Genomic DNA, 25,169 nt, shown 5'->3' on the forward strand with positions numbered 1-25,169 from the left:
CAAGCTTGCTCCTCTTGTTCTCAGGTCTACCCTAAGTAGGAAGTGAAGCAGTTTTAAATGCCATTTGCCTCTCGTTTTAACGTGTTTTTGTAGTAATGCTTTCCTGAGTCTCTTCAACAAAGGAAATAAAAGCATAGCTCTTCTTATTGCAGGATGGTTGGAGGTTTGTATTTCCTTTCCTTAATTCTCATCCAACCTTTATATATTAGATTCAGCCTCTAAGTTCTTTAAAGCTGATATCCCTAACCACACAGTGGTTACTTCACTTTGGCTTTCTGTTTTTAGGGTTATGGAATAGCTGTACAGCTAAAGGAGTTTCTCTTAGGTGTGTGGGGAGAAACACTGAATTCCCACCGTCCTGTGTTTCATTAAAAAATTACAAATTGCGGCTTATCACAGCGAGGCATACATATTTGGGGTCCTGTACTTGTAGATTAATGCCACATATGTTGTCTTTTGCAACGTGACTTTCAGAACAGCATTGTTAACGTGATGTTTCCTGTGAACGCGTATCTATGCTTAGTGTGCTACTGGTAGATTTATTACTACAAATCTTGTATTGGAAGTAGATCAGGACAGCAAATAAATGCAGAGTGCTGTGATCATGGTTCTCTGTATAATTCTGTGTGACTGTGAGACTCATGCCAGTTTCAGTATTAATTCTGCATAAACTGCACTAGCTGTACGCTAAGCTGCTAGATGCAATTTCCTACTTTTTCCAGTCAGAGGTGCTGTCTGAAATGTCAAGTTTCTGTTTGTAGTGATGGCATGTTAGGAGTTGTGTACATCATGGCTTGTGCTTTTTAGTAAAGTAAGAGGTATTTTAAAATGTTGTAAATAGATCACGATTACTATTTTGGGGTGAGGATGGCCCAGTCTTTTAGGTGTAGGGCTAGATACGGGGTTTTTTAGGTGTGGCTAGATATGGTGTGGAGAGAAAATAGTAATTTATGTTCCCCTACCTCAGCATAACTGATACCTCTGGCCTTTCCAGTTTCAGGTGACCAGCCTGCCCAGACCTAAATGCTCCTGCTGGTATCCACGTCAGGCTTCCCACACCTTAACTGGCTTCACACTTACCCATCTTAACTCCCCTGGTCCGTCATCTTCTCCTTGCACTCTCTTTCCCTGGGGCTAGAATTTCTTACCTGAAGTGTCATGCACAGAGTATTTTTTTGTGTATTTCCATCCACGTGCAGATACTTACAGTTCTCTGCCCATGGCATTCGTTGCTGCCAAACAAGCCAGTCTCTCTACAGAAGAAAATTACTAGTGTGGATCTTCAGCTGCTTATTCACATACTCAACTAACATGTGCAGTAGGATATTATCTTCTTGCCCACAGGCAATTGATTGTAAAACATCTTTTGTTGCTCCTTGTTTCCAAAGGCTTTTCCATTTCTGAAATGCATACAGCTGTATTCTGCCCACCTTCAACTTTCATGGCAAGCAGAATTGATCAGGGCTACCCCACAGCATGCAGGCAGTTTTGATGTTGTATAGTATTGCTTGCATATCTGTGTTAAGTCTGCTTCAGTAATTAAAAAACAAGAGATTATGATCTTCAGTCATAATGTTTCACCTACTTTCATATTGCTCATCATTTCATCTTTCTTTGTTTTTTTCTTTAATTGCTTCTGATATCTACCCTGAGACATGAATCATATGATGCTGGTAGGATGTATCAGTGCCATCATACTTGATGAACTTTGGTGATAAAACCAAGCACTTCTACAATGTGTGGAGTTCCTCACCACCAACATGCAGGCGTGCAGAGGGAGGTCACTTCTGATCAATAACTGCTCATTGCTTTTTATTTATGACATACCATTTTAATTTATATTTCCTGCTGCTGACAGAGGGAACTAATTTCTGTTGTCAGAGATGCAATGCAGCTACTTTAAAGCAGAATGGTCCTAAGATGAAATGATGTTACTGACCTGAAACACTTCAAAAAGCTTTATTCCAAAGCCTGCTGTGGTTTGAGCCTGCAGCTTCTGAATAGGTTAAGGTTGTTCTGAATCATTATGAGACATGATCAGATTGCTGCTTTCTAAATTAAATAATGAAGCATTTGTGTGTGAGAATTCCTACTATAATTAGGAGTTAGCCTGTGCTTTGGAAAGACCAGAACCTGCATCACATGATGGTAGGATCTGCAGTTTGTTTTCCAAACTTGACTTTCAGTCATAAAAACATGAAGTCTTCCAAAATCCAGGTTTGATTTATGACAGTTTGTGTATAAACTGTAGAAACATGAGTGAATAATCAAATAGCCCTTTGGGTAGTGGGATTTTTTTTCCAGCTAAACTAATAATCTGGGTTGAGTTATTTAGAGAAAAGCTCCTGTGGTTGAAATGACCTTTCCCTTAGTTCTCCTGTAGTTCTCAACTGTGAAGTCTTGGTAAGTTTCTTTTGATGGATTTTGGTAAAGCAGAAAAAAATAAAACCTAGCATTCTTTCCCATTCTTGGCAAATTAGATGTATGAGTTGCTGTTAACCTGAAGCTTCTGAAGTGCTCTATGAATTGTAATAGAGCTTGAGAATCACTCTGCTTTCACATCTGTCAATTGGCATATATTTAACACTTATTAGCCTAGATGCAACATGTTAAAACCTTGCCCCTCTTGCAAAAAATTTCAGTTCCACGTGACCGCTTTACTCTAGCTATTACAATCACACATCAAACTACATAGCACAGGATATGGGATATCCCAATGTGGGATATAGATGCAGTAATTAGCAAATGCACTGATGTTAACATCTGGGGCATTTTTGAATATGGGGACAGAATTGTAATATTTTTGTAAATGTCTCTCATTGCATGAAGTAATAGAAAATTCCATCTCTTTTCCTTCCACAGAAAGTGAAGAGTTGAGTAGATTTGAATATGATATTGCTAACTTGAAACTTGGTGTTTCAAGTTGACATTTTAACCTGTAGTATTGTTACACTTACTTTATAAATGTTCCTTTCTTCACTACTCTCTATCTCTTAAAAATGGTGTTGATAGCTTACTACTGCGAACCCATCAGGTCAGAATGCTTTTGTAGTTAAAAACATTAAATACTTCCCAGTCCCATCTAAAATTTTTGGAAGAACTGAGAGCCTTATCTCCTGATTTAGCACAAATATTTCCGTGCCATTTCTTCAGAGTAGTAGTTGGGGCATTTCAGATAGTATTGGATAAGCAGGGCAGCTGGTGGAAATCACATTGAGGGGAAAAATGTAAACTCTGTTACCAAGATCCATTTAAGCAATGTCTGTTCTGGAAATAATCCAATATGGGAAGAAACATATTTCTGATTTGGGAATTCTAGTGTTTGGGACAGATACGGGAAAACTATCAAGTCCTGTATCATATTATCAGCTGGACTTCTGGTTTCATGGCATGACTCTTAATCCTAGGATAAATTGGAAGGTAAAAAGCAAACAAAGCTGTAAACATTCCCCTTGCTTTTTGTGCGCTCAATGTTTATCATGAATCATAGGATGGTTGAGGTTGGCAAGGACCTTAAGATCATCTAGTTCCACCCCCCCTGCTGTGGGCAGGGTTGCCTCACACTAGACCATGTTGCCCAAGGCTCTGTCCAGCCTGGGCTTCAACACTGAAGAACACTACACACAGAGATTTTACCTCCACTGGAGTTGCTCTTGCAATTCTGTTCATATCTTAAGTTGCTCTGGGTAGTCTGTCCTTATTTAGGTACTGTGCTGTCCTCTCCTTTCTTTTTGGTGCTCCATGTATGTGTTCATCCACCTCCAGATGATTTTAAACCTTAGTCTTAAACCTTTTTATCCTTCAATTTAAGTTTTAAAAGGAAAAAAAAAAAAGAAAAAAAGTAGAAGAGCAGCTTGTGGCTTCTGTAAGGCTGTAAGTCCTGAAATATGAAGCCGCATCTGCCCTGATCCAACTGGCTGTTCTGCCAGTCTTGAGTGTCTGGGTCACATTTGTATTGGTTTTGGATCAAGTAAGGTAACAACATGATTCAGAGCCAGAAAACCTGAGGAGAAGGTGATGGCACTTCTTGCATTAATGCTCCTGTTTTCTATTACCACATTCAGGAGACTGTGACTAAAATGATGCTGAAATGCTGTTTCCAATATCCCATTGAGAAAAATTCACACCCTTAGTAAAAATTTGTGCTATAGTATGTTTATATATTGGACCATTTTTAGAAGCATATTTATTGCAAAAAATTTCCACTGTGTTTTAGCTGAGATTCAGGTTTGAGAGATACAGGCCCATTTGAAAATGCACTATCATTGGTTATATGTGGTTGTGAAACCATCAGGAGACTTTGGGATGACAGGGATGGAAAAAAATCACTTTTCAAAATTTGTTTGGATTGTGAAACTATGTAGTTATATTGTTTTGTTGCTGTTGTAGTAAGTAGAAAAATGCACTAAACTTCTGGTTTCTGGGAACATTTAATCTGTTCTTGTTAGAAAACTATTCTGTGCTTCTGGTATCAATACAGTTATTTAGGCTTGTTTCTACCATTTGTTACTAACTGAACTAAAATGCAAGAAGCTTACAGTTAGTAGCAGAAGGTAAGATTACCAACATAGGCAGTAAACCAACTCCAGCTCTGTGACATTGAATGATGCTGAAGTCAAAGCAGTGATTCTGCACAGTCAAAGACACTGTTTAGCCCACCTTGACAATGTTTCTACTTCCCTGCCCTGCAGGAGGGTGCCTTCCTGTCCTGGTCCCACACTTGCCCTCTCCAAGCACTTCTCTGGAGGGGAGAAGGAGCAAGGAATTACTCCACAGTTGGAGCCAGTGAGGTTCTCTGTATCCCCGGGCTTGGGTATAGGATGCAGAAATCCTGAACCACACACAGGTGAGAAGGATGAAGAGGATGCCAGCACCACCTTGTATTTTCAGATGGGCTGCTCTTCCTTGACTCCCTGTGAGATTAACTTCTGATTGCCACATGGACCATGTCAGGGGATTGAAGGAAATCCCCCCTGGTGGCAGCTCCACCTTGCAAACTCCTTGAGACCTAGAACCAAAAGTCCAAAATACTTAATGATTCTGCAGTGTTTCATGATTTCATGGTAGATTTTTTTTTTTTTTCTGGTAGGAGTGTTGTGGACAATTCAGATGATCTTTTGTATCTGAAAGATGTGGTAGGGGCTTTTTGTTGTTGTTGATTTCAGTATTTTGTAGTTGTATGTGTGTGGTTGTTTTTAATAAGGTATTTACAAACTGTTAGTGCTAGTATTTGGTTGTTTTAACCATTAGCTAAATTCAGACTTTGTTTTCCTTGGAAGTCTTTCAGAAAACAATAGCTAAGGCACGTAATGCGTTCTCCTCCCCAGAATTTTCAAAGGCATTCTAAGAGAGAGTTCTGTATTTGCTGTATAGCCATTTCTCATGGGAACACATTTTTTCAAAGCTGTCTTTGAGCTCGTACTATAAGGCAACAAAAAGGTGCTGTTGTACATGCCTTTTAATAAACAATTTGAGATTTTCCCCTGTACTACAATTGTTGGCATAGTCTTTTCATTTGGAAGATCAAAACCCATGTGTATGGGCCATGTTCCCATGACACAACTTTAGATTAATTGTAGATGTTTCTGCAGTAACCTATAGTAAATGCTAGTCACCAAAAAAGAGGATGCATGGAGAGCAGTGCCATGGCTCAAGAATGAATGTGAAGAACATGACACTGGAAAGAAGGTCTCTCCTGATGTGAAAGAAAACACTGAAGTAGTATTAATGAAACTTTGCAAAGGGAAAAATAATGTAATCCCTTTGCTGTACAGCTGAATGGGAAAGTGGTATATATTTATGCACGTTCTTTTTTGAGTAGGTAAGAAATATCATTTAATTCTGGTTCTGCCACAGACTTTGTTGGTATAGAACATCATTTATCTTTTCTTCTTTACCTGTTGTCGTGGATTCTCCCTTTTAAAAACAGGTAATTCTTCAGCTGTATGTATGATAAAGTTAGTATAAGGCTTGCTTCTTGGTGTTGGGCGCTATATTTTTCTTCTAGGAAATGCCTTCTAGATTTTCACCTTTGCTTTAGAGAGCTTACGGTGGTTTGGATTTAAACTTCATATGGGTTTTGAATTTATCAAGCGTCCTAATGTTGTAGCAAAAGTGGTATCCTTGCCCCATGTGCAAAATACCAGTATGCACACATAGTTGAGGTATTTTCTTGTCAGCTGTTTTGCAAAAGGGGATGCTAAATGGAAGCTCTACAAAGCTAGCACACTGTAGTTTTGTGTAGATCAGATTATATACATTTCAGAGAGCAAAGGAATTCTTTTTCATTGGTCAAAATTTACAGGATATATGATTAATTAGCACTCTATCTTCTGTTGGATGAATTGTCCTTGCTTGCCATGTAAGTTAGCATGCGTGCTCTGTGATGGGGCAGGGTAGGGAAGATTTCTCAGTCCTGAATTGGGTCAGTGGTCACAATCTCCCTCTGCCACCTTCCCCTTTCACCCAGTTATGACCGTTTTTTGATGACTACTTGTTTTTCTAGGACTTATTTTGTCTTTGGTACCTTCTGGTGAAGATGTTCTTTTATCTGTCCTTCAGCTCTTCTTTGTAGGTTAATATAGTTTGTAAGGAATGTATTGCTTATACAGTCTCTTGTTTTTCTAAGTGATGTTGTTCATCAAACTAGACAGTTATCACAATGGAAAATTCCATTCTTGCTCTGCAACACTAAAGAGTTCAGTTTAATTCCTATATAATCAGTGAAGATATTCAGGTTTACTTTTTCCTTCTTCAGTTTTGAGTTCTGCTTCCAGTAAGCTTCTGGGGATGCTATACAGTAGACATATAGAAAATTATTCTAAAACCTTGTGAGCATTGGTAATGAATTTCCTGATTATCATTGAAAAGCACCAATGCAGAAAGATTTTGGCCAGATGTTACAGAGGCACAGTGGGAGTTTTCTAGTTGTTTAATATTGAGTTACTTGTTATTCTTAATTCTGTTGTGAATTTGTGCAGAATTGTATTGTGCAGCTAAAGTTCGGCCTTTGTTATTTCACTTTCATGTATCTTTACAAAACTGAACTTCATGCACTGACTCAAGAAATGTTAGCTGGAGTATTATGTTGTCAGAGGAAAATATATTCATAGAATCATAGAATAGTTAGGGTTGGAAAGGACCTTAAGATCATCTAGTTCCAATCCCCCTGCCACGGGCAGGGACACCTCACACTAAACTATCTCACCCAAGGCTACGTCCAGCCTGGCCTTGAGCACTGCCAGGGATGGAGCACTCACAACCTCCCTGGGCAGCCCATTCCAGTGCCTCACCACCATAACAGTAAAGAATTTCCTCCTTATATCCAATCTAAACTTCCCCTGTTTAAGTTTTAACCCGCTACCCCTTGTCCTGTCACTACAGTCCCTGATGAAGTGTCCCTCCCCAGCATCCCTACAGCCCCACTTCAGATACCGGAAGGCTGCTACGAGGTCTCCACGGAGCCTTCTCCAGGCTGAACAGCCCCAACTGTCTCAGCCTGTCTTCATACGGGAGGTGCTCCAGTCCCCTGATCATCCTTGTGGCACTCCTCTGGACTTGTTCCAGCAGTTCCATGTCCTTTTTGTGTTGAGGACGCCAGAACTGCACACAATACTCCAGGTGAGGTCTCCTGAGAGCAGAGGGGCAGGATCACCTCCTTTGACCTTCTGGTCACGCTCCTTTTGATGCAGCCCAGGATACAGCACACACTGCTGGCTCATGTTCATTTTCTCATCGACCAGCATCCCCAAATCCTTCTCTGCAGGGCTGCTCTGAATCTCTTCTTTGCTATATTCTACCCCCAAAACACAACTGACCCAGTTTTACATGATAGAGGTCTATTTATTTGAATTGCAGATCTTGGGAATAGGAAGGAAATGAAAGCATTGTAAACCATACTGGGTTTTTTGAATAATCAACAATATCTTAAAGGCACCACTGCACACATAGCATCAGTCTAGAAACGCTACTCATTTTCTTACTAATCTTGCATAAAGCTGGCTTTCAATTGATCTGAGTCTGAAGGTGGTTGAATTTTGCCTCAATGTAGTGCTCTGTACCTGAGGTTTCTTTACACCTTATCAAAGGATGCTGTAGTCTTGGACATTAGGTATCTGTCTAGCTTGATTATGGCGTACAAGTAAAGTATGTTACAATTCTGCAGAAAATGGAACATACTTTTTCCCACTAATTCAGCTTTCATTGCACTTAGAGGACTTTAGCGTGCTTATTCTTATGTATTAGCATTCAGTAGTCTGTTTGTACTGTGTATGTGTAAAGGGTGCTTTTTATATTTTTAAAAAATTTTGATGTGTAAATTTTATTGATACCACACGGCAATTCAATCTTCTGTAATTTGGTAGGGGGGTTTTTTTGTTTCATTTGTTTTTGTTAGGGTTGTTGTCTTTTCTTTGTTCTGCCCTTTGTAAGTCATGTTTTCATTAATTTCATTTATCGTGCTGTGTGAAGACACCAGGTGCATTCTCTAGATCCAGGTTGTTTGTTTTGAGGGTATTTTTATTCTTACTAAATGATCCTTATTGAATATTTAAACAGTGCTATAAAACTGCAGTAAATTTTCTGTAGTTTTAGCAAAAATTATTTTGTTTATTAATAGCAAGTTTCTATGTCTGATTATAAAGTTTCTCCAACTTCATTACTCTTGTTCCTGCCCCTAAACATGGTTTAAGTCGATTTACAAAGTGGTGTATATATTGAAGGTATCATTTAGGAATGACATTTAGGAAAAAATTGTGGTTTCTTGTGAAGGGATATAGAAATGGTATCTGGAGTGGCAGAAACACTTCTGAAAGAGTGGCAAGATGTGGCAGAAACACCTTCAGTTTCATTGGAAGGAAAACTTAAATGATTGGCTTAACAAAAAAAAATCAATATAGTCTGTTTTTCCTTTAGAGAAGCAAAAACCCTTTGTAATTTTTTTTTAGGCTACATGACATTCTTCGTTGTCAGAAGACTGACTCTTTGCTCTCCTATGACATCCCGATATTTAGCATACTAGTGAGACACTGAATTCTTGTAGACCAGATTATGGAAAGTCAGGTAAGTGGCATTTTTCTTTTATTATATTGCACAGTTTTTAAGTTATACACAGTCGGTATGCAGATACATTGTAAAAATTATGTAGGAGAAATGCGCAATATAATAATATTAAAAAGCCACTTACCCGCCTTACTGCTTGTGCAGCCAATTGCATGGCAACAGTATTCATTGTATGATAGGCATGAAGTCCCCAAGACCACTTGGGGGAGATAGAAACCTGCAGATCTATGCAGGCCTCACACAGGTCATAAATACAGTAATGGCATCCTCCAGTTTCCATTCTGAGGGTCTACCGTTACTAGACAGTACTGTTCTCAGTAAAACTATTTTTTTCCAGTAGAAAGGATAAAATACATTGCACTATGTGGGTCTTATTGGTAATACCATCCTGTTTGATCATTCTTACCATTAATCAAATGTTGTTTATTGAAGCAGATACAGAATGCTTAATGATTTGGTATCAGATTTATTGACTTTTAAAAAATGATAAATTGAAACATTAGAAGCTGAGGGATAGTTCAGTACTTTAAAAGTGCTATTACTTTGTGCAGCTACTGAATTCTGCTGTGTGTTCACACTCTCACGTGCATACACAAACACTTAGAGGATTCCAGTCCCCTGCACATAATAATTAAACAGAGCTCAAAGGCCTGACAATGTGTATATCCAAAGCAGTGATGGGGGGTGGAAAGCAAGAGGACATCTTTTTTCGTTTATTTTCTCCTATCACTGTTGTCTCACTCCAGGCATGAAGCTTTCTCACTGATAGGTTGGTTGTGGTGTGTGGATATTTGCAGGAGGGTGTTAGCAGAGTTACAGGCGTTTTGGACAACTATTTTTTACTCTTAATTTTTTTACATAAAATGTTTCTCACGGTCATTACAAAACTTGACAGTCTAGATATTTTGTTACATCTACTATTAGAAGTGCAGTCATCCATGAGAAATATTCCCCAGAAATGTTCTGTGGTAACTATAATAATAAACAGATGTAGTTGACACAAAACAAACCTCCTAAGATGGGCATCACAATTCCACTGCAGTGCCCAGGGCTGGAGTTAGGTCTTGGGGGCAGGAGGGCTCCTGTTTTCATTCTGCTTTGATTTTTCTTCTATGATCTTTCAGTTCTATTTCCTTTTCAGCCATTTCTTCTAGTCTCCTCCTCAGGCCTGTGTATCTGATGTTAGGTCTCTGCTCAAATGCCACTCGTTTGCCAGAGGTACCTCCTGCAGACTCATTCTCAGGTGTGTTCATGTTTTTTTTAAGTGACCTTGTATCCCCTTATGCTCCAATGAGTCAGTCTGTTGAGGTGCATCACAAGAATGGGTTTTTCCTTCTGGCCTTTTTTTGAGACTTCATGGCCCTGCAGGTTGCCTGTGAGACTCATAAGCCTTGAGGAGCATTTTGATCTTAGCTGAGTCATCTCTAACACAGAAATTCAAGGACCAGAGATTTCGTTACTCTTCCAGCTTACTTCCAGCTTGATGAGCAGGACCATGAACACTGCAAGATCTTGTTTGTTTCTTCCACCTTTATTCCTGCTGGCTGGTGCTGAATGACTGTCATGCCCAGAAGAGATAGAGCTAGAGCACTTCACACATCTGTCAGTCCTGCTGGAGTTGCCATTAGTGCGACATCTTCTACCAGGTGAACAAAATGTTGATCTGCCCTATTAGAAGTGCAACAGTTTGCTCCAGTTTTTTCATCTCAAAGACCACTTCTCTCTCTGTACTCCAGCTGTGGTCCTCTTCTGCCATTGCAACTTGTAGCCTATAGTGACTTCTTCCCTGCGGCCCAGCATGAGTCTTTCCTCTTCTGCTTGTAACAGGCAAGATCACCTGGCTGCTTGCTGGGAGTATCCAAAGCCTGCACATGATATTTTGATTCCTTGTCCAGAGATCAGAGACGTCAGACCTCTACAGCTGACAGAGCTGCCTGTGGGTGATGCTACATTTAGCAAACTTGTCCTTCAGGTGTCGTTTGCCTGGAAACTCACACATAACCTGTTTCTTCAGGTCACCCACTGCAAATGCATGTGGCACAAGTTGTTCAAAGGAAAAACTGTTTATCAGTCTTTGGTTTTCAGAGAGATGTGATGTCCATAAAAAAAAATCACAGTTCTCCCTCATTCCTGTGTTCATTAGAGAACCTGCAGCTTACATTTCAGTCAGCATACATTTCAGTCATATTGTGAAACTAGTCATCTCTTCAGAGGACCAAACATTCCAATTATTTCAGATAGTTCTCACAGCTAAGAAAATAAATGTTAGCTCTATGAAGTGTTGTGTTATTTATACATGCTTTTAAAAATAAAGACGTGATCTATAAGGAAATGCAACTGAAATAATTTTACATTTCTTAATCAAAAAAACCAAGTATCACACATTTCATATAATGTGTGAGTATGATTTTCAGCCATTCTGAGGGGTGACTTGTTTCACAATATGACTGTAATGGAATCAATAGAATAATGTTCCCATATGATTTGCTATGAGGATGGGGTTTGGTTTGCTTTTAAACTTTATAAATAGTCAAATAAATACATGCCAGGTATTTTACATTTTTGAGAATACTCCATTGCCACCAAAACCAGGAGGTAAAAAAGTAAAAATCGTACAACCTCAATACAGACTTAACATCCTCAACCTTGTTTTGGCTTTAAATTCCTTGATTTTGCTTTCTTCTTTGCTTATTTAGATCTTCAGTTTTCCACTCAAGTATTTTCTGGCTTTTAACATTGTGAATCAAACATAAAATACCATTTTAATGGCAGTAGGTATTAGAGCTGGTAAGGTAATCCTTTATCCTTCAGTGTTGTTCTGTTCCAAGTTTCCAGTAAGCATTTATCATGTGTGTTGTGCAGGAGTTCAGCTGTGTGTGTAGGGGGGATAATCCATTCAGTAGAAATAGAATATAGACTAATTACATATAGACTGTTTAATTTCTTGAATCCCCTGTAACTCCAGAAACCTGTAGCAGAGCAGAACATAGCTGCTTATGGTGGGGAGGAAAAAAGGACAAAATAATACACTCTGAATTCAGTAGTAGTTATACTCCCATGCCTGCCTTCAGAAGGTGTGGTATCTGGCTGTTGCCTCTCTCTTTTGCCAGAGGCACTTGAAGCATTTTATGTCACACTTACTTCTTCCATCACAGAAACTTCTGATTGCATCCTCACTTCAGAATCTTTTAAGCTGGTAAGGGAGAATCAATCATCGTTCGTACCTTTGCAATCTCGTATTTAAGTGGAAGAGCAATGTCCCCGGAAATTGCAGCATTTTCTCAGTGCTCAGCTCGGGAAGGGGCATCAGAATTTCATAGTTTCCTTTTTAATCTTGGTTACGTTTTCCTTAATGCTCAAAAAAAATTCCTCTCACTCATGCTCAGTTATAAAGTATGTAGTATAGATGACATTTCAGTTAGGGAAGAACATGTTGGAGCATTATGGTTGTTTCAAGTGAGTAGTAATGCTACATATGATTTGAATGTCTTTTCTCATGGGTGAGGGAAGAGCTTTTGGCTTCTTATGTCTTGTTCTTTTAATTAAAAAAAAAAAAGAAAGTTAATTCCCAAAGCCATAACAAGAATTACAACAGAGGTTTGCTGCTGCACTGCTATGGGCACTTCTCCCTGTTTGAAGTGGGTGTAACAGGCTGTCTCACTGTTGGTGAAGAGTTTGGAATCAGCAGCATTTTTGCAGGCACTTTGTGCTTGGTCAGGACTCAGTAAGTTGTGGCTGTAAATACAGCCAGGCAGGGAAGGGCAAAGCTGGCTGAGAATTTTAGTCTTAAGATAAAGCTCCTTTCCCCACAGCACACCGTTTGTCACTTAGGAAGCAGTTAGAGGCTAAACTAGAAATGAAAAGTAATTTTCCAAAATAAATACCTGGAGGGGAAAATGAAAGAGTGTATGTCGTTCTTACCATGTCAGAAAGGTAATCACAGCCATTATTTTGTTTTCTGAAAATGGGTTTAAAGGGTGCCACCTTTGCATTAGGCAATTCCCTGAATGATCAGTTTGAATCTATTTTGCACCTCTGCAACAAGGCAAAATATTGTTCCTCTTGTATGGAGAAAGCATAACTGTTTGTTCCAGTACACAAGAAAGTTAACTAGTTCTGCACGCCTCTTCAGAAAACTTTGATGTACCCGAAGGGAGATAGCACAGGTTATGTATACTTCGTTCAGTGAGCTCTGAAAAATGCTTGCTGGCGTTGTGATAATGCTGCTATAAAATAAATTTGTTGTATTTGTTATTTCTTGTGGCATGATTGTCACAGGTCGTGTCTGTTCAGGCGCATATCCTGTTGCATCCCCTTGCGGGTAGCAGATGCTTTGAAAAAGGGGGGAGAGTTGTGTTTTCCTTCGCTACTCCCTTGTTTCTTGCTCTTACCTGACATCCATCAAAACCATTTGCAAACTCAGCTATTAGCTGATGGTCACCCACGTTCTTAATGGGTGTGGAAGCCGTCTGTAGTTACTACACCACACACGTTGTTGCATTATCTGCTGCCACCACCATGTATATCACCAGTGACCCTTATAGAAGAATGGTTACTTTCTACACAAAAATATTTGTATCTTTTGCACTTGGTTATTGTGTGTGTGTGCATTTGTTTGTTGTAGTACTGCAGGAATGTTTGTGTTCACTTCACAGATTGCTGGGTCTACATCTACTCTGCTTTATTTCAGTTTTGCTTAGAGAATCTCCTGTATCTTCTGCATGAAGTAACAGTGGCCTTCTTCTTTATGGAGTGTGCCTGGAAGTAAGCAGCAGTTTTCAATAAAGCCTCCCAGTCTACCCCATTCTTTTCATTATTACTAGCACAATGTGAATGCATCATAGCCCAGTGAATACATACATGTTGATTTTAAGTCAGCTTTTCTTTCCACAAGAGAGTTGCATTAACCCTTAATGATCTCTCAAAAGACACCTGTTAATGGAACTATAATGTGGCCTTTGCCAACCAATGCTAAAAGGTTTCTGCAGGCTGAAATCAAATATGCTTCAAATATGAACGGGAACAAATTCAGAGATGAGGTGTGGCATTATAAGATGCCTACAGTGAAACCTGTGATTGTTTCTGATTGTAAGTTAATGGAGAATCCTGCACAATAGGAGTCATCATGTGGGTATAGCTGTGTTGCTGTGGCAGTGAATTATGGTTCTGAGAAACTGTAATGTTACATCAAGAGGATCATTACAGCTGAGCAATCCAACCAAAATGCCGTGAACGAATGAAACTGCCTGTTTAACAGCACTCTGTCAGTCAGTGCTGTATAACTATTTCATGGCTTCAGTCTGGAAAGTCATCTTAGAGGACCAAGGAATTAGGCAGAGAAGTAGTGTAAGAGAAAGACTTGCTTCAGAATCCAGAGGCTCACTGTGGGAACTGTTTGTTTGGGGCTTTTTTCATGTTTATACAGAAGTGATTGATTGAAACTAAATTGTATTAATATACAATTTAGTATATAATTCTTTATCTGTAAGCATATATAAATATGTCTATAGATAAAAGGCCTAAAAAATACAAAATGTTTTGTGAGACCTGTTTAGTTTAGCAGATAAATGTCAAGTAATGTTTTGTCTTTGTTTATGCACTTTTAGCGTTGTTTTAACATGTTGGCATTGTGTATTTTTTTTCTGTCGGAAACAAAGAAAATACAGGCTTTCTGAGCTTGTGAATTTTATACTGCTAGAATCAGAAATCTCTCTTGAATCTGTCTTCCCATAACAGATTAGAATAGCAGTCTCTCTGATCTCTTGGGGCTTATAATTATGATTTTTTTGAAGTCTTCGCTGAGCTAATATTTGAGGCAATACAGAATTTAGAAATGCAGCCCATCGGCAGTTTGCTGTATTCTAGTTTCTGCATGAAGAATATTAAGGAAGTATGAAGTTTAATAAAATACATCAAGGCTTTATTCAACTGTATGTTACTGCTGCAAAAATATTACAAGTATTTTGAAGAAAATTAAAGATTATAATCCTATTAACATGGAATAAAATATGTCTTAAAATTCATAACCAAAATCTAATTATGAATGCCAATATATGAAATTAAGGAGGTTGTAAGATGCAGGATTTTAATGCATCCTTTTCAGGAGGGCGTTTGCTGTACAAAAAGTACGAAGGGAAAGCCAGCATTCGAAGATGCAAGGCAGAGTCTCCCCAAGATCTCCTTTGTTCTCCAGCACCTCTCCAAGGCTCTCGCATGTTCTGCTGAGCCAGGCTGGTCTGTGCCTGCTTCATAGAGGAAGCTGTTTTGGATGTGAGATGTTAAAAGGAAGTAGTTCTCAACTGCTGCTTTCGGCATGGAGGAAGCCCTGTTAATAGGAGAAATGATGAAAGGAAGACTTAAGGTCACAAAGGTTAAGAATGAATTAGTGGATAGAATGAAGCAAGGTGGGAAAGGAAAAATAAGTATTAGCTGCTACTGCATTCCCCAGCTACTTAAGATTTTCAGCTCCCTGGTCGTATTTACGTGGGTTTGACCACTGTTACATAGAGACGAAAAACAGAGATACAGATTTTCCAGTTAATGCCTGCCTAAGAAATAACTTCCCTTTTAATTGTGTCTCTATTTCTTCTAGCTTGCTGTCCTGAATCTGCCAGCCTTTACCCACCTCCTTTGTAAATTATATGCCTTTATATCAGGCAAAAAATTTTAATCTGTTCTATAGTTCATGGCTTGATACAGATACAAATTTACACTAATGCTGCAGAGACATTTTTCAGCCTGTGGTAGATGCACCTGTTCTGTCCATCCCATCATTGTATAAGACATATTAAATCAGAGCATGTTCTTTAAAAAACACTTGTGTTTCTGCTTGAAGATTTATGTTAATCTGGTACATAAGTAAAATGAAAAAAGATCACCTCCTCCAAGCTCAGAAGCAATGCATCCCAATGAAGAAGAAGTCAGGCAGAAATGACAGGAGACATGTGTGGATGAACAAGTAGCATCTGGACAAACTCCAACATAAAAAGGAAGTCTACAGAGGGGACTTCAGCCAGGGATCAAGTTAGGAAAACTAAAGCCCTGACAGAATTAAATCTGGCCAGGGATTTCAAGGGCAACAAAAAAAGCTTCTATTAAGTACATCAGGGATAAAAGGAAGACTAGAGAAAATGTGGGCTCTCTCTGGAAGGAAACAGGAGACCTGGTAACCTGGGATATTGAGAAGGCTGAACTGCTCAGTGATTATTTTGCCTCAGTCTTCGCCCCACAGGTCACAGAAAGCAAGGGCTGGGACTGGGAGAGTAAAGAACCCCCTGATCTGAGAAGATCAGCTTCTTGACCATCCAAGGAACCTGAAGGTGTACAAGTCCATGGGACATGACGGATGCACGTGTGAGTCCTGAGGGAACTAGAGGATGAAGTGGCTATGATGCTATCCATTGTATTTGAGAAGTCACGGCAGTCATGAGGGCCACAAAGACGCTTCGTGGGCTGGAGCACCTCTCCTATGAAGACAGGCTGAGAGAATTGGGCTTGTTCAGCCTGGAGAAGGGAAGGCTCCACGGAAACCTTCTAGCAGCCTTCCAGTACTTAAAGGGGTCCTATAATAAAGCTGGTAAGGAACTTGTTACAGGGGCATGTAGTGACAGGACAAGTGGGAATGGCTTTAAACTGAAAGAGGGGAAATTTAGATTAGATCTTTGGAAAAAATCTTTACTATGAGGGTGGTGAGACATTGACAGAGATTGCCCAGAGAAGCTGTGGCTGCCCCATTCCTGGCAGTGTTCAAGGCCAGGCTGGATAGGGCTTTGAGCAACCTGATTTAGTGGAAGGTACCCCTGCCTGTGGCAGGGGTGTTGAAACTACGTGGTCTTTGTACATGGTCTTCAACCCAAACCATTCTGTGATTCCATGATGATTTTACAGTTCAGGATATTGATCTTGGTCAGTGACACCAACCCTGTAGAAACCAAGGGAAATTAGTCTTTTTTTTCCTCCTTTTTAAATTAAATTGTTTGGCTGATGTGTCCAATTAGCATTGGTCCAATTACAAGTTACCCCAGTGAAGGAAAGCAGGAAGCAATACATCTTGCTTCCTAAGTAGACATTTCATTTTATTTTTAATCAGTGCTATTAAGGAAGTCTTCCTTAGGAGCAGGCTTCACTGAGGGTTTGTTCATTATCAGCTTAAGGTGAAGCCAGAGGGAACCTTCTTACTTATTTCATACCAGAATCGATTTTAAAAAAATAAATAACAAGTGCATGCACAGGGGGTTGGTGCATGTATTTAAAAGTGGAGTTGCCACTGGTAACACGGCTGATTTCCTTTGTTGGAAGAGTCATTGTTCATAACTTACCTGAAGCGAAAGGTTAATGGCCTGTAGCGATCTGAAGAAACCACTACCAAAATGCACAGCAAGGATCTAATGTTGTTATACACTAGTGCTTTCCACATACTTCTTCTCAGGTAAGACAGACATAAAAGATAGTTTTTGCTGTTCTAATAAATATATTTGATATACTGGAAAATTAAAAGGTTCCTGCTACTGTCAAACAGATAGCTGTCACCAAGAGCACAAATTTTGCTTTCTTTGCTGCTGTTTACAAAACATGCTGGCTATATGCTATGTAGAACTGCTACACTTTTTTTTGCTTAAGTAGCATCTTTGTTCTAGTAGAATTAACTTACTTGGTCGCATGACTATTGCTGTAATTGCTCTCTCGATAGCTTAAATCTGTTACTTTTGTCACTTTTTGTTTTCTTTGAGTCTGAACACAATTAAAAATGAGATCTTGTGTAGTATGTTTGATACTGAAGTATTACAAAGAATTGTGTTGGCTCTTGAGCAGAAACTTGGACACTTCAGAGACTTCAATTAGCTGCCTCATTGAGATGCACCTGTGATGTAGGATTTAGCCAAGTCTCTCAGAAGCTCAGGTAAGAAAATGCAGGATATGTGTTTCAAACCAAAGTATCATGGGATTAGGCTGCAATCATCAGTCGGTTGGTACTGCCTCTGGAAACTACAGTCTTGGCTGGTCCCTTATGTGGGTAAAAGTAGTTGGTGTGGTACATGGGAAACGGCAATCAGGCTGGCTTGGAAGCAGCTTTTTTCCAGGCAAGTACCAGAGTGTTGTTGGTGGTTAACCTGGCCACTTTCCCAGTCACTTCGCTAAACAGCTGTACAGATGTAGGTGTCAACAGGAGCAGAATGGGGAGAAAAAAATGCAGGAAGAGGCATGACTGCTTTTTTTCAGTGACAGTGATAGCCAGTAATGGGAGAAAAGTCATCCAAACCTCGCGAACGGGGGCAGCTTAAGGGCTGTTGTTTCTCAGATTTAAAGATGATAAACGGGCAAGTGGTACCCAGTGCTTCTGAGTAATAATTCTGCCAGGACTAACTTGAGATAAGTGATGCCATGTATTTAATAATTACAAACTGTTCTTGCAGTACTGAGTTTCTCCTCTCATGCTGACCATTCTCAACTGGGCCATAGCTTGAGAGGAGATAACCTTGCATATTAAATATGTATCAGCAACTTCAATTTATTTAGAGCCAGATGCTGCCAAAATGTCATTTCTGTCAATGATATTAGCATAAGTATTGGAATACTGTATGAGATTTCTTTTTAATCTGCCCCTAAAAGCCAATAGCTGAATGCTATTAGAGATCACAGTCTGCTGAACCTAAAATTATTGTGTGAGTCTAACTTTTCCACATTGAGTAAAAACTTTTAGAAAGTACAAATCTTTACCTTGTTTTACTTGAGTGATTTTTGATAAACTTGCAAATTTTATTTTGAGGGGGGAAGTACACATCTTATCCAGGGAATTGTGAGGAAGACTGCAGGCTTGCTCAGCACTATTGCAGCTCACAGATACATCTCTATCCAAGAAGTGAAATGCACTGTCTGTGTGTGACAGTTGCATTGTACAGAATTGCCCTTCAGCTGTATATATTAGTTCTGGGTTTAGCTGTCATTCTTTAAAGGAACAGCATAAAAGAGAAGAACAAATAACTTTATTTTCCATACTTACCCTTACGTCTTTTCCTTCTAAGTAATCCTTTTCTACTGCAGTGAATAATTTGTCAGTCCCATTGCTGTTACCTGTGAGTTATCCTTCATTTGATTTGTCAGTTTGCAGCAGCCTTTCTCTAATTATGTATGCCAATTAATTTGGGTGCACTACCTCAGATAATACTGCTTACCTCCATAAAGGTGTTTGCTTCTAATTTTCACCTTATTTAGTTTGCATGCTGTCTGTTTTGCTCAACTGGTGAGGAATGCAGGGAAGGAGGAACAGCAGTAGTATATCACCAGTTGGAACAAGACTTGACAGCAAGTTACATATTAATAGAGAATAATACTATTCAACCACAAGTACCTGTTTCAGAGAGAAACCTCTACAACATTTTGTGAATCCTTCTGGAAGCACTGCAGGTTGTTTATTGTGCCCCTGCTTTTTTGTACTAGTAATTAGAATAGTCTCTATTGTGAATAGATTCAATATTGTAAATACTATAAATGTAGATTTTCCGTCTGTTTTGGAAGGTCTTGTGGCACTTCTGTATATGTGCTTGAGGCTGTAGTTTAATTAACAGTCAAACTAAGGAGCTCCTCACCTTTTTTTGTGATAGCGTCTCAATTTATGAAGCCAAAACAGTGATCTAAATCAACAAAGCTTATCCAGCTGAAAAGTACCTTATTTTATCACTGTGAAAGTGGTATCATTCGCTCACCAGCTTTGGGGTTTTCTGATAGAAAGTTATATGTTGCTCACATCTTGGCCATGAAAGTATTCATAGTAATAATTAAGGAAAAACGGGTGGTGACAGAAGGACTTGCTGAAGCTGGTGCAAGCAGCATGGCCACCAACTAGGTGTGGACTAAAACATCACCATCCCCAAAAGATGCAGTCTGTCTGGGGAACTGAAAAAAGAAAAAAAGAGGAAATGTCTGTATTAATGCATAGAGCAGATCTGCGGAAACATACAGGTAAAGCAAAATACTTTGTCTCAAGAACCTGATGTCTGCTTTGTATATGCTTAGGGATTTAGTTTTTACTGTGAACTAGCCCTGGTCTAGTCCCAAGAGTGTAATGCTCAGTTACTGCTGGAGCACACTCAGCATGGTTCTGGAGATCTCCCCGGTGATTTAGTCAGAGCAGAATCCAGCCCATGCACTCTGAGACGCTGGGCCATGATGTGGAGCAAAGTTTGGAGGATGAAGAAGTTTATAAGTGTGCACCATGTGCAAAGTAAAACTTCAGTATAGATGCAGTCCAGAAGACTTGTACATGGTGACAAGAGCATGTGGTCAAAGAATTAATGATGGCCTTCAGAGTCCTATCGTCGTATTACAGCTTTAGGCAAGCTTCCTTCTGAATTCCCTTTATTACTGAGAGAAACCTTAAGGTAGAATAGGAAGATGGCTTAATAATTACCAGGCTCTAGCTGTATAAACTGTATATGCACTGAATTGTGCTTCTGCCAGTGTGAGAGTTCAGTAGTTAGTACCTGTGACACCACTGATATGTTTAATTAGTATATTGATAGTAAGAAGCATGTAATGGCATAAAGCACTGGGACTTTTATTACAGTTTTGGCAAAACCGAGCTGAAAGAAAAAGCAGCACAGATGGCTGAAAATAGTAGTAAAATGTTCCATTTCATGTCTGCAGAAATCATTAGACAGCACTTAAAGAGGTGTTATTAATGCATCAGAGTCACTTGGGGAGTTGTATTTCTGTAATGTTCACTAAAACAATGATACTTCTATTTTTGTTTTTAAGTGGAGCCTTTGCCAAGGCAGACGTGTTTCTCTGCAGCCATGGAATGGATTTATCTACTGTAAGGAAGATGCAGATTCTCTCAGTGGCTTCCGTTTTATTCCTGCCAGCTCAGCACCATAAGCAAGCAGGAGCATAGCTGTAATCTTTTGTCCACCATTGCCAAAATTAGGTCTTACCAATCATAAGGAGTTACCACAAAAGTAGCATTTTGATTTCATGTTGACAGTAAATGTAGATGACGGTTTTCATATAGTAACTCAGATCAGATGTGACCTACTTACCATGACATGTAACACACAACCAACTTAAGTGCAGCTTTTCATGGTAAGCAAACCTTTGAAACTTTCTGCAAGACTTAGGAGGATTCTGAGCAAGACTGGTTTTAGAGCACAGTACATTAGCCAATGTTTCATCATGGGTGCTGAATGCTTCTTACATTACTTCAAGAAACAAAGCAAAAATCTGTCAGCTCTTTTGGCTGCCGAGTTGAAAAGCGTGGCTTTACCACAGTGTGTGACAAAGTTGCACAGCACTGATTCGCTCTGTAATCACATCTTCTCTGGAATGCTAACAAAATCCTTTACAAGCATTACTGGAATAATACAGGGTAATTTATTGATCTCAGGTCTCCATGGAGAGCCATGGTCTTATTGGTTCATCTACCATTTACAAGCCTCTATCTTGCTCTTAAAACCCCTTTTACTGGTACAGTTTGGTAGTTTCTGTTTGGTTTATAGGTGTATTTCCTTCTTCAGTGGCAGAGAGGTAAACAGATGTGAATAGGTAAGCTTATAAATCTGAACATTTCCATGTGAATTCAGTCTCTCCAATTAAATTTATTTTCTGGATACATGGATACTTCTGAGCTTCCTCAGGAAGGCAGTTTGTCTTGAGCTGAATCAGCCTCTGTGTTTCCAAGATAGAACAGTTTGAGTTATTCGTTTTAAAATCTTTTATCATATTTAATCAAGAAACCGTACAACCAAATTAAAAAAATATCCCATACATGAAATTTGATCCCATGGAAATTCTGCTAATGAATTCATCAAGAACAGGATTTAACTCCTGCCTTTTCCGCCACTAAGACCATAGAACAAGACTTCCTGAAAAGTACGTCCTTTATAATAACAAATGTACAGATCCATGAATTCGGGGTTTAGTAGGGCTAAATGACCACTGTTAACTGTTCTTATTTGGCCTACAAAATGTTGCCTCCCCACTTGCTTTTCCTACTAAGCTGTACCGCTGTTATTTTTGCCCATGATGAGCATGCTGGCAGCTTGGCTGTGCAGCCACAGCTCCATTTATATATTATATCTGGCAGGTTTCAGTGCCCAGTGGCTGTGTGATGAGACCTTGGTAACTAGAAGTAAACTGATCTAATGCTGCGCCTTGTACCTCCTAGGACAGAAATGCTGTGGTTTTCCTCAGTTTGTATGAATGCATTGTGTGCTGCTTCTTTTAGAAAGAGCTTGCTAGGAGAAAAAAAAAGAAATAAGAGCTCTTGGAAAGATTTGTATGTTAGTGCCTCTGTATTGGCCTTGAGTGAAATATGTGCTGAGTTTCAGTCAAAGGCTTGCTTGTATTTGGTGTGAATTTCAATCTGTTTCTAATGGATGCAGAACTGAGAAGGCAGTTTTCTTGGGTAATCTCAGGAGTTTGAGGGTAATGTTTGTGGTAGTAAAGACAGACTGAAGCTGAAACACAGGTTTTGAATTTTTACATGGCTCCAAAGGACTCTTGCATGTTGATTCTTGTAAATTTTAAATAAGAAACATGTTGGGAAATGAGTATTTAAATTTCAAAGTGATCGTACCTGAAAAGCTCTGTCATCTCTTTCACTTACTCTTAATTATCTCAGTAAGTGGCTGAGGTAGTATCTAATATTTTCCAGTACTTTGGAAATCATCATCACAAGTTTGGTTTGAATGCCTTACACACACACTTTGGAAAGTGTCAGTATCACTGCTGAGAAATGTACTTTCTTGTGTTTTACATTTATTAATTTTTCAGAAATGTGTATGTTCATCCTCTGGTATGAAGGAATTTTTTACTACAGTTATGTTGCCCTTGCAAAAAAATATATGTATTTATTCAAGTCATTTTAGGGGATTAGATTTCTATTTCCTAACTAGCACAAGCTTCAAACAAGCATTAGCCTTTTTCCCCATAGTTAAAACAACTGTGTTATATTTGCAAATCAGTGGCTTTGAATCTTTTTGAAGAGCATATCTATGCTAGATGCTTCAGTGTTTTGTTTAAGTTGCTGCCTTTTGTGCAATACTGAAGCTGATGCTTTACAGGTATGCACTGGCAATCAGTAACTGCAATGTTGCTATTTTTGGAGTGTCAAATTCCGTGCATCATTGTCCAGCATCTCTTTTTAATTTGTTCTGGATAAGGGGCTTACATTGTAAGCGAAGAGGTTAAAAATGGTACTTATAGTTTTCATATTTATTCACTTGGCAGTTTGCCAGGTACATTCCTCTCCCCTACTCTCTGCTCAGTATCTGCTTCTCAGTATTCACAAGTGAAAGTTTTATACATTGGCCTGCTTGTAAATAAATAGTTTATAAAGTCATTTCACTAGCAGTGTCTACATTTTCTAGGTAGTCAAAGCAAGAGAAAACACATTGTGCTGCCAGTTCCCATTGCAAACAGTCTAGTCTAAGCAATAATTTTGGAGAAGCAGGGTTGGAGAGCCCATCCTTTTGAACTCCGTAGCACTTGCAAGTGGTTCGGGCACGACTCATGACATGCAACCAGCAACACATTTTATCAAAACCAGGGATGCTGGGTAAGCCAATAAACCCCTAGGACTTGTGAAGCTTGTTCAAGGATGGAGTTGAATCCCAGCTCTGTTCAGCCTAATATACAGTGTGTGCATCTACTAGCTCCTTAGCTGCGAAGTCTTGTAGGACTGAGCACATTGGCTACCACACGTGTACAAAATGCCCAGCTTTCTGAAGCTGCTTGGATTCTAGCAAACTGAGTATCATAGCTGGAGAGACATGTAAACAAAAATAGGAGCAGTCAGTGATAGCCGATAACATCTTACTTTCAGGTAATCTGTGATTCTCTGTACTTCTTCCAATAACGTTTTTCATTTGTTCTATGCATACTCTTCTAACTTTTTACAGTTCACAAGTTGATATTCACACAATTAAGGGGAAAATTACCAATGGATACTTCCAAAATGTTTCAAGTGACATAGAGGTAGTAAACAAAAAACAGCTAACCTATTTCTTTCCCACTTCACCCCAGAAAAAATAGAACAGTTAATACCATCGGGTTGCCCAGAGACAATATCACAGTTCACACAGTATTGTTTTCTCCTTTGTCTTTGGGACCTTCTGCATGTAAATTCGTAATCTTCTACTGCAAGTTTAAGTCCAGATATTACGTCAGTACATCTTTCTACTCGCACTGTTCTAGTTTCGTCTTTCTAAATATCTTCTGCTACCTTGTGACTGTAAATATAGTCTAATGTGGAGGTCTGTTCTGCATCTGATCCAACCTGTATCACCTAGTCCTCATTTTCCAATATTTACCAATTCCCAGCTGTTACTCAGTTTCTAATTTCTGCTGTGAAACCCAAACATGTACAAGCTATTTCTGTGATTTTTTTTTACAGAAGTTTACAAAAATTGGCAAGTAGGAAAGTACAATAAAGAATTCCCTTTTCCTCCAAGACTGTTTCAGTCCAAAGGGCAGTAAAAAACACTATGAAAAGCATTGTTATTTTTATGGCTGTACAGGATTTATAGTCTGATAGTTGGATGTCATTATAAAAAAAGGTGAAAAACAAAGCAGGGAATAGGCATCAGTGGGGATTGGTTGCTTGGTTAGAGGGTTTGGAGTTTTATGGAAAAGCTTGTGAAACTAGAAGGTGACCCCAAACTCCAGTGGATCATTTTGAAAAATGTAAAGTACTTGATCTTTCTGTCCTTAACATTTCTTCTTTTGAAGTATTGAGATGACGGTGACTATGATCTTGTCCTTTCTTTCTTTCATTCTTTCTTTTTTTCCCACTTGCTGTAGTTCGTGGTCAGAAATGTCAAGTGTTCAAAAGCTGATCTGTCTATGCACATTTCTTGTGTGATCCTTTCAAGGACAAGAATTAAATTCACAGCACTTTTCCCGAGGTGGATTTCCAATGAGAATGTGGATCAGAGCCCAGCAAATAACAATCCTCATAAACAAGCTTTCTGTCTTTTTAAGAACCAGGCTTTAACCATGAAGACACTAATAGCCATTTTGCCATTAATCTTGTGTACAATACAAAGGCTTGGCACCAAAAAGCCTAGAAACTGGCCTCCAAAAGGCAGGCATGTCTTATGCTGTCTTCCATTGTT

At 39.1% G+C, this 25,169-nt stretch overlaps 1 protein-coding gene across 4 annotated transcripts in view; it reads left to right on the plus strand.

Annotated features, from left to right (window-relative positions):
• Positions 1-25,169, plus strand: part of LYRM4 (LYR motif containing 4) — a 90,460-nt gene that overhangs the window by 38,941 nt on the left and 26,350 nt on the right. The window contains exons 2-4 of one of the 4 annotated variants that reach the window (XM_065667427.1): positions 8,946-9,018; positions 13,751-13,824; positions 15,653-15,876. The exons of 1 other annotated variant lie outside the window; for it this stretch is intronic. In XM_065667427.1, the coding sequence (XP_065523499.1) occupies positions 8,946-9,018; positions 13,751-13,824; positions 15,653-15,665 (160 nt within the window). In that variant the 3' untranslated portion in view covers positions 15,666-15,876. Of the gene's footprint in view, positions 1-8,945; positions 9,061-13,750; positions 13,825-15,652; positions 15,877-25,169 lie in introns of those variants that run through there. 2 more of the 4 variants (XR_010610056.1, XR_010610057.1) reach the window with 2 other exon arrangements.

Source organism: Lathamus discolor, chromosome 2 (genome assembly GCF_037157495.1).
Source record: "Lathamus discolor isolate bLatDis1 chromosome 2, bLatDis1.hap1, whole genome shotgun sequence".
Classification (NCBI taxonomy): Eukaryota; Metazoa; Chordata; class Aves; order Psittaciformes; family Psittacidae; genus Lathamus; species Lathamus discolor.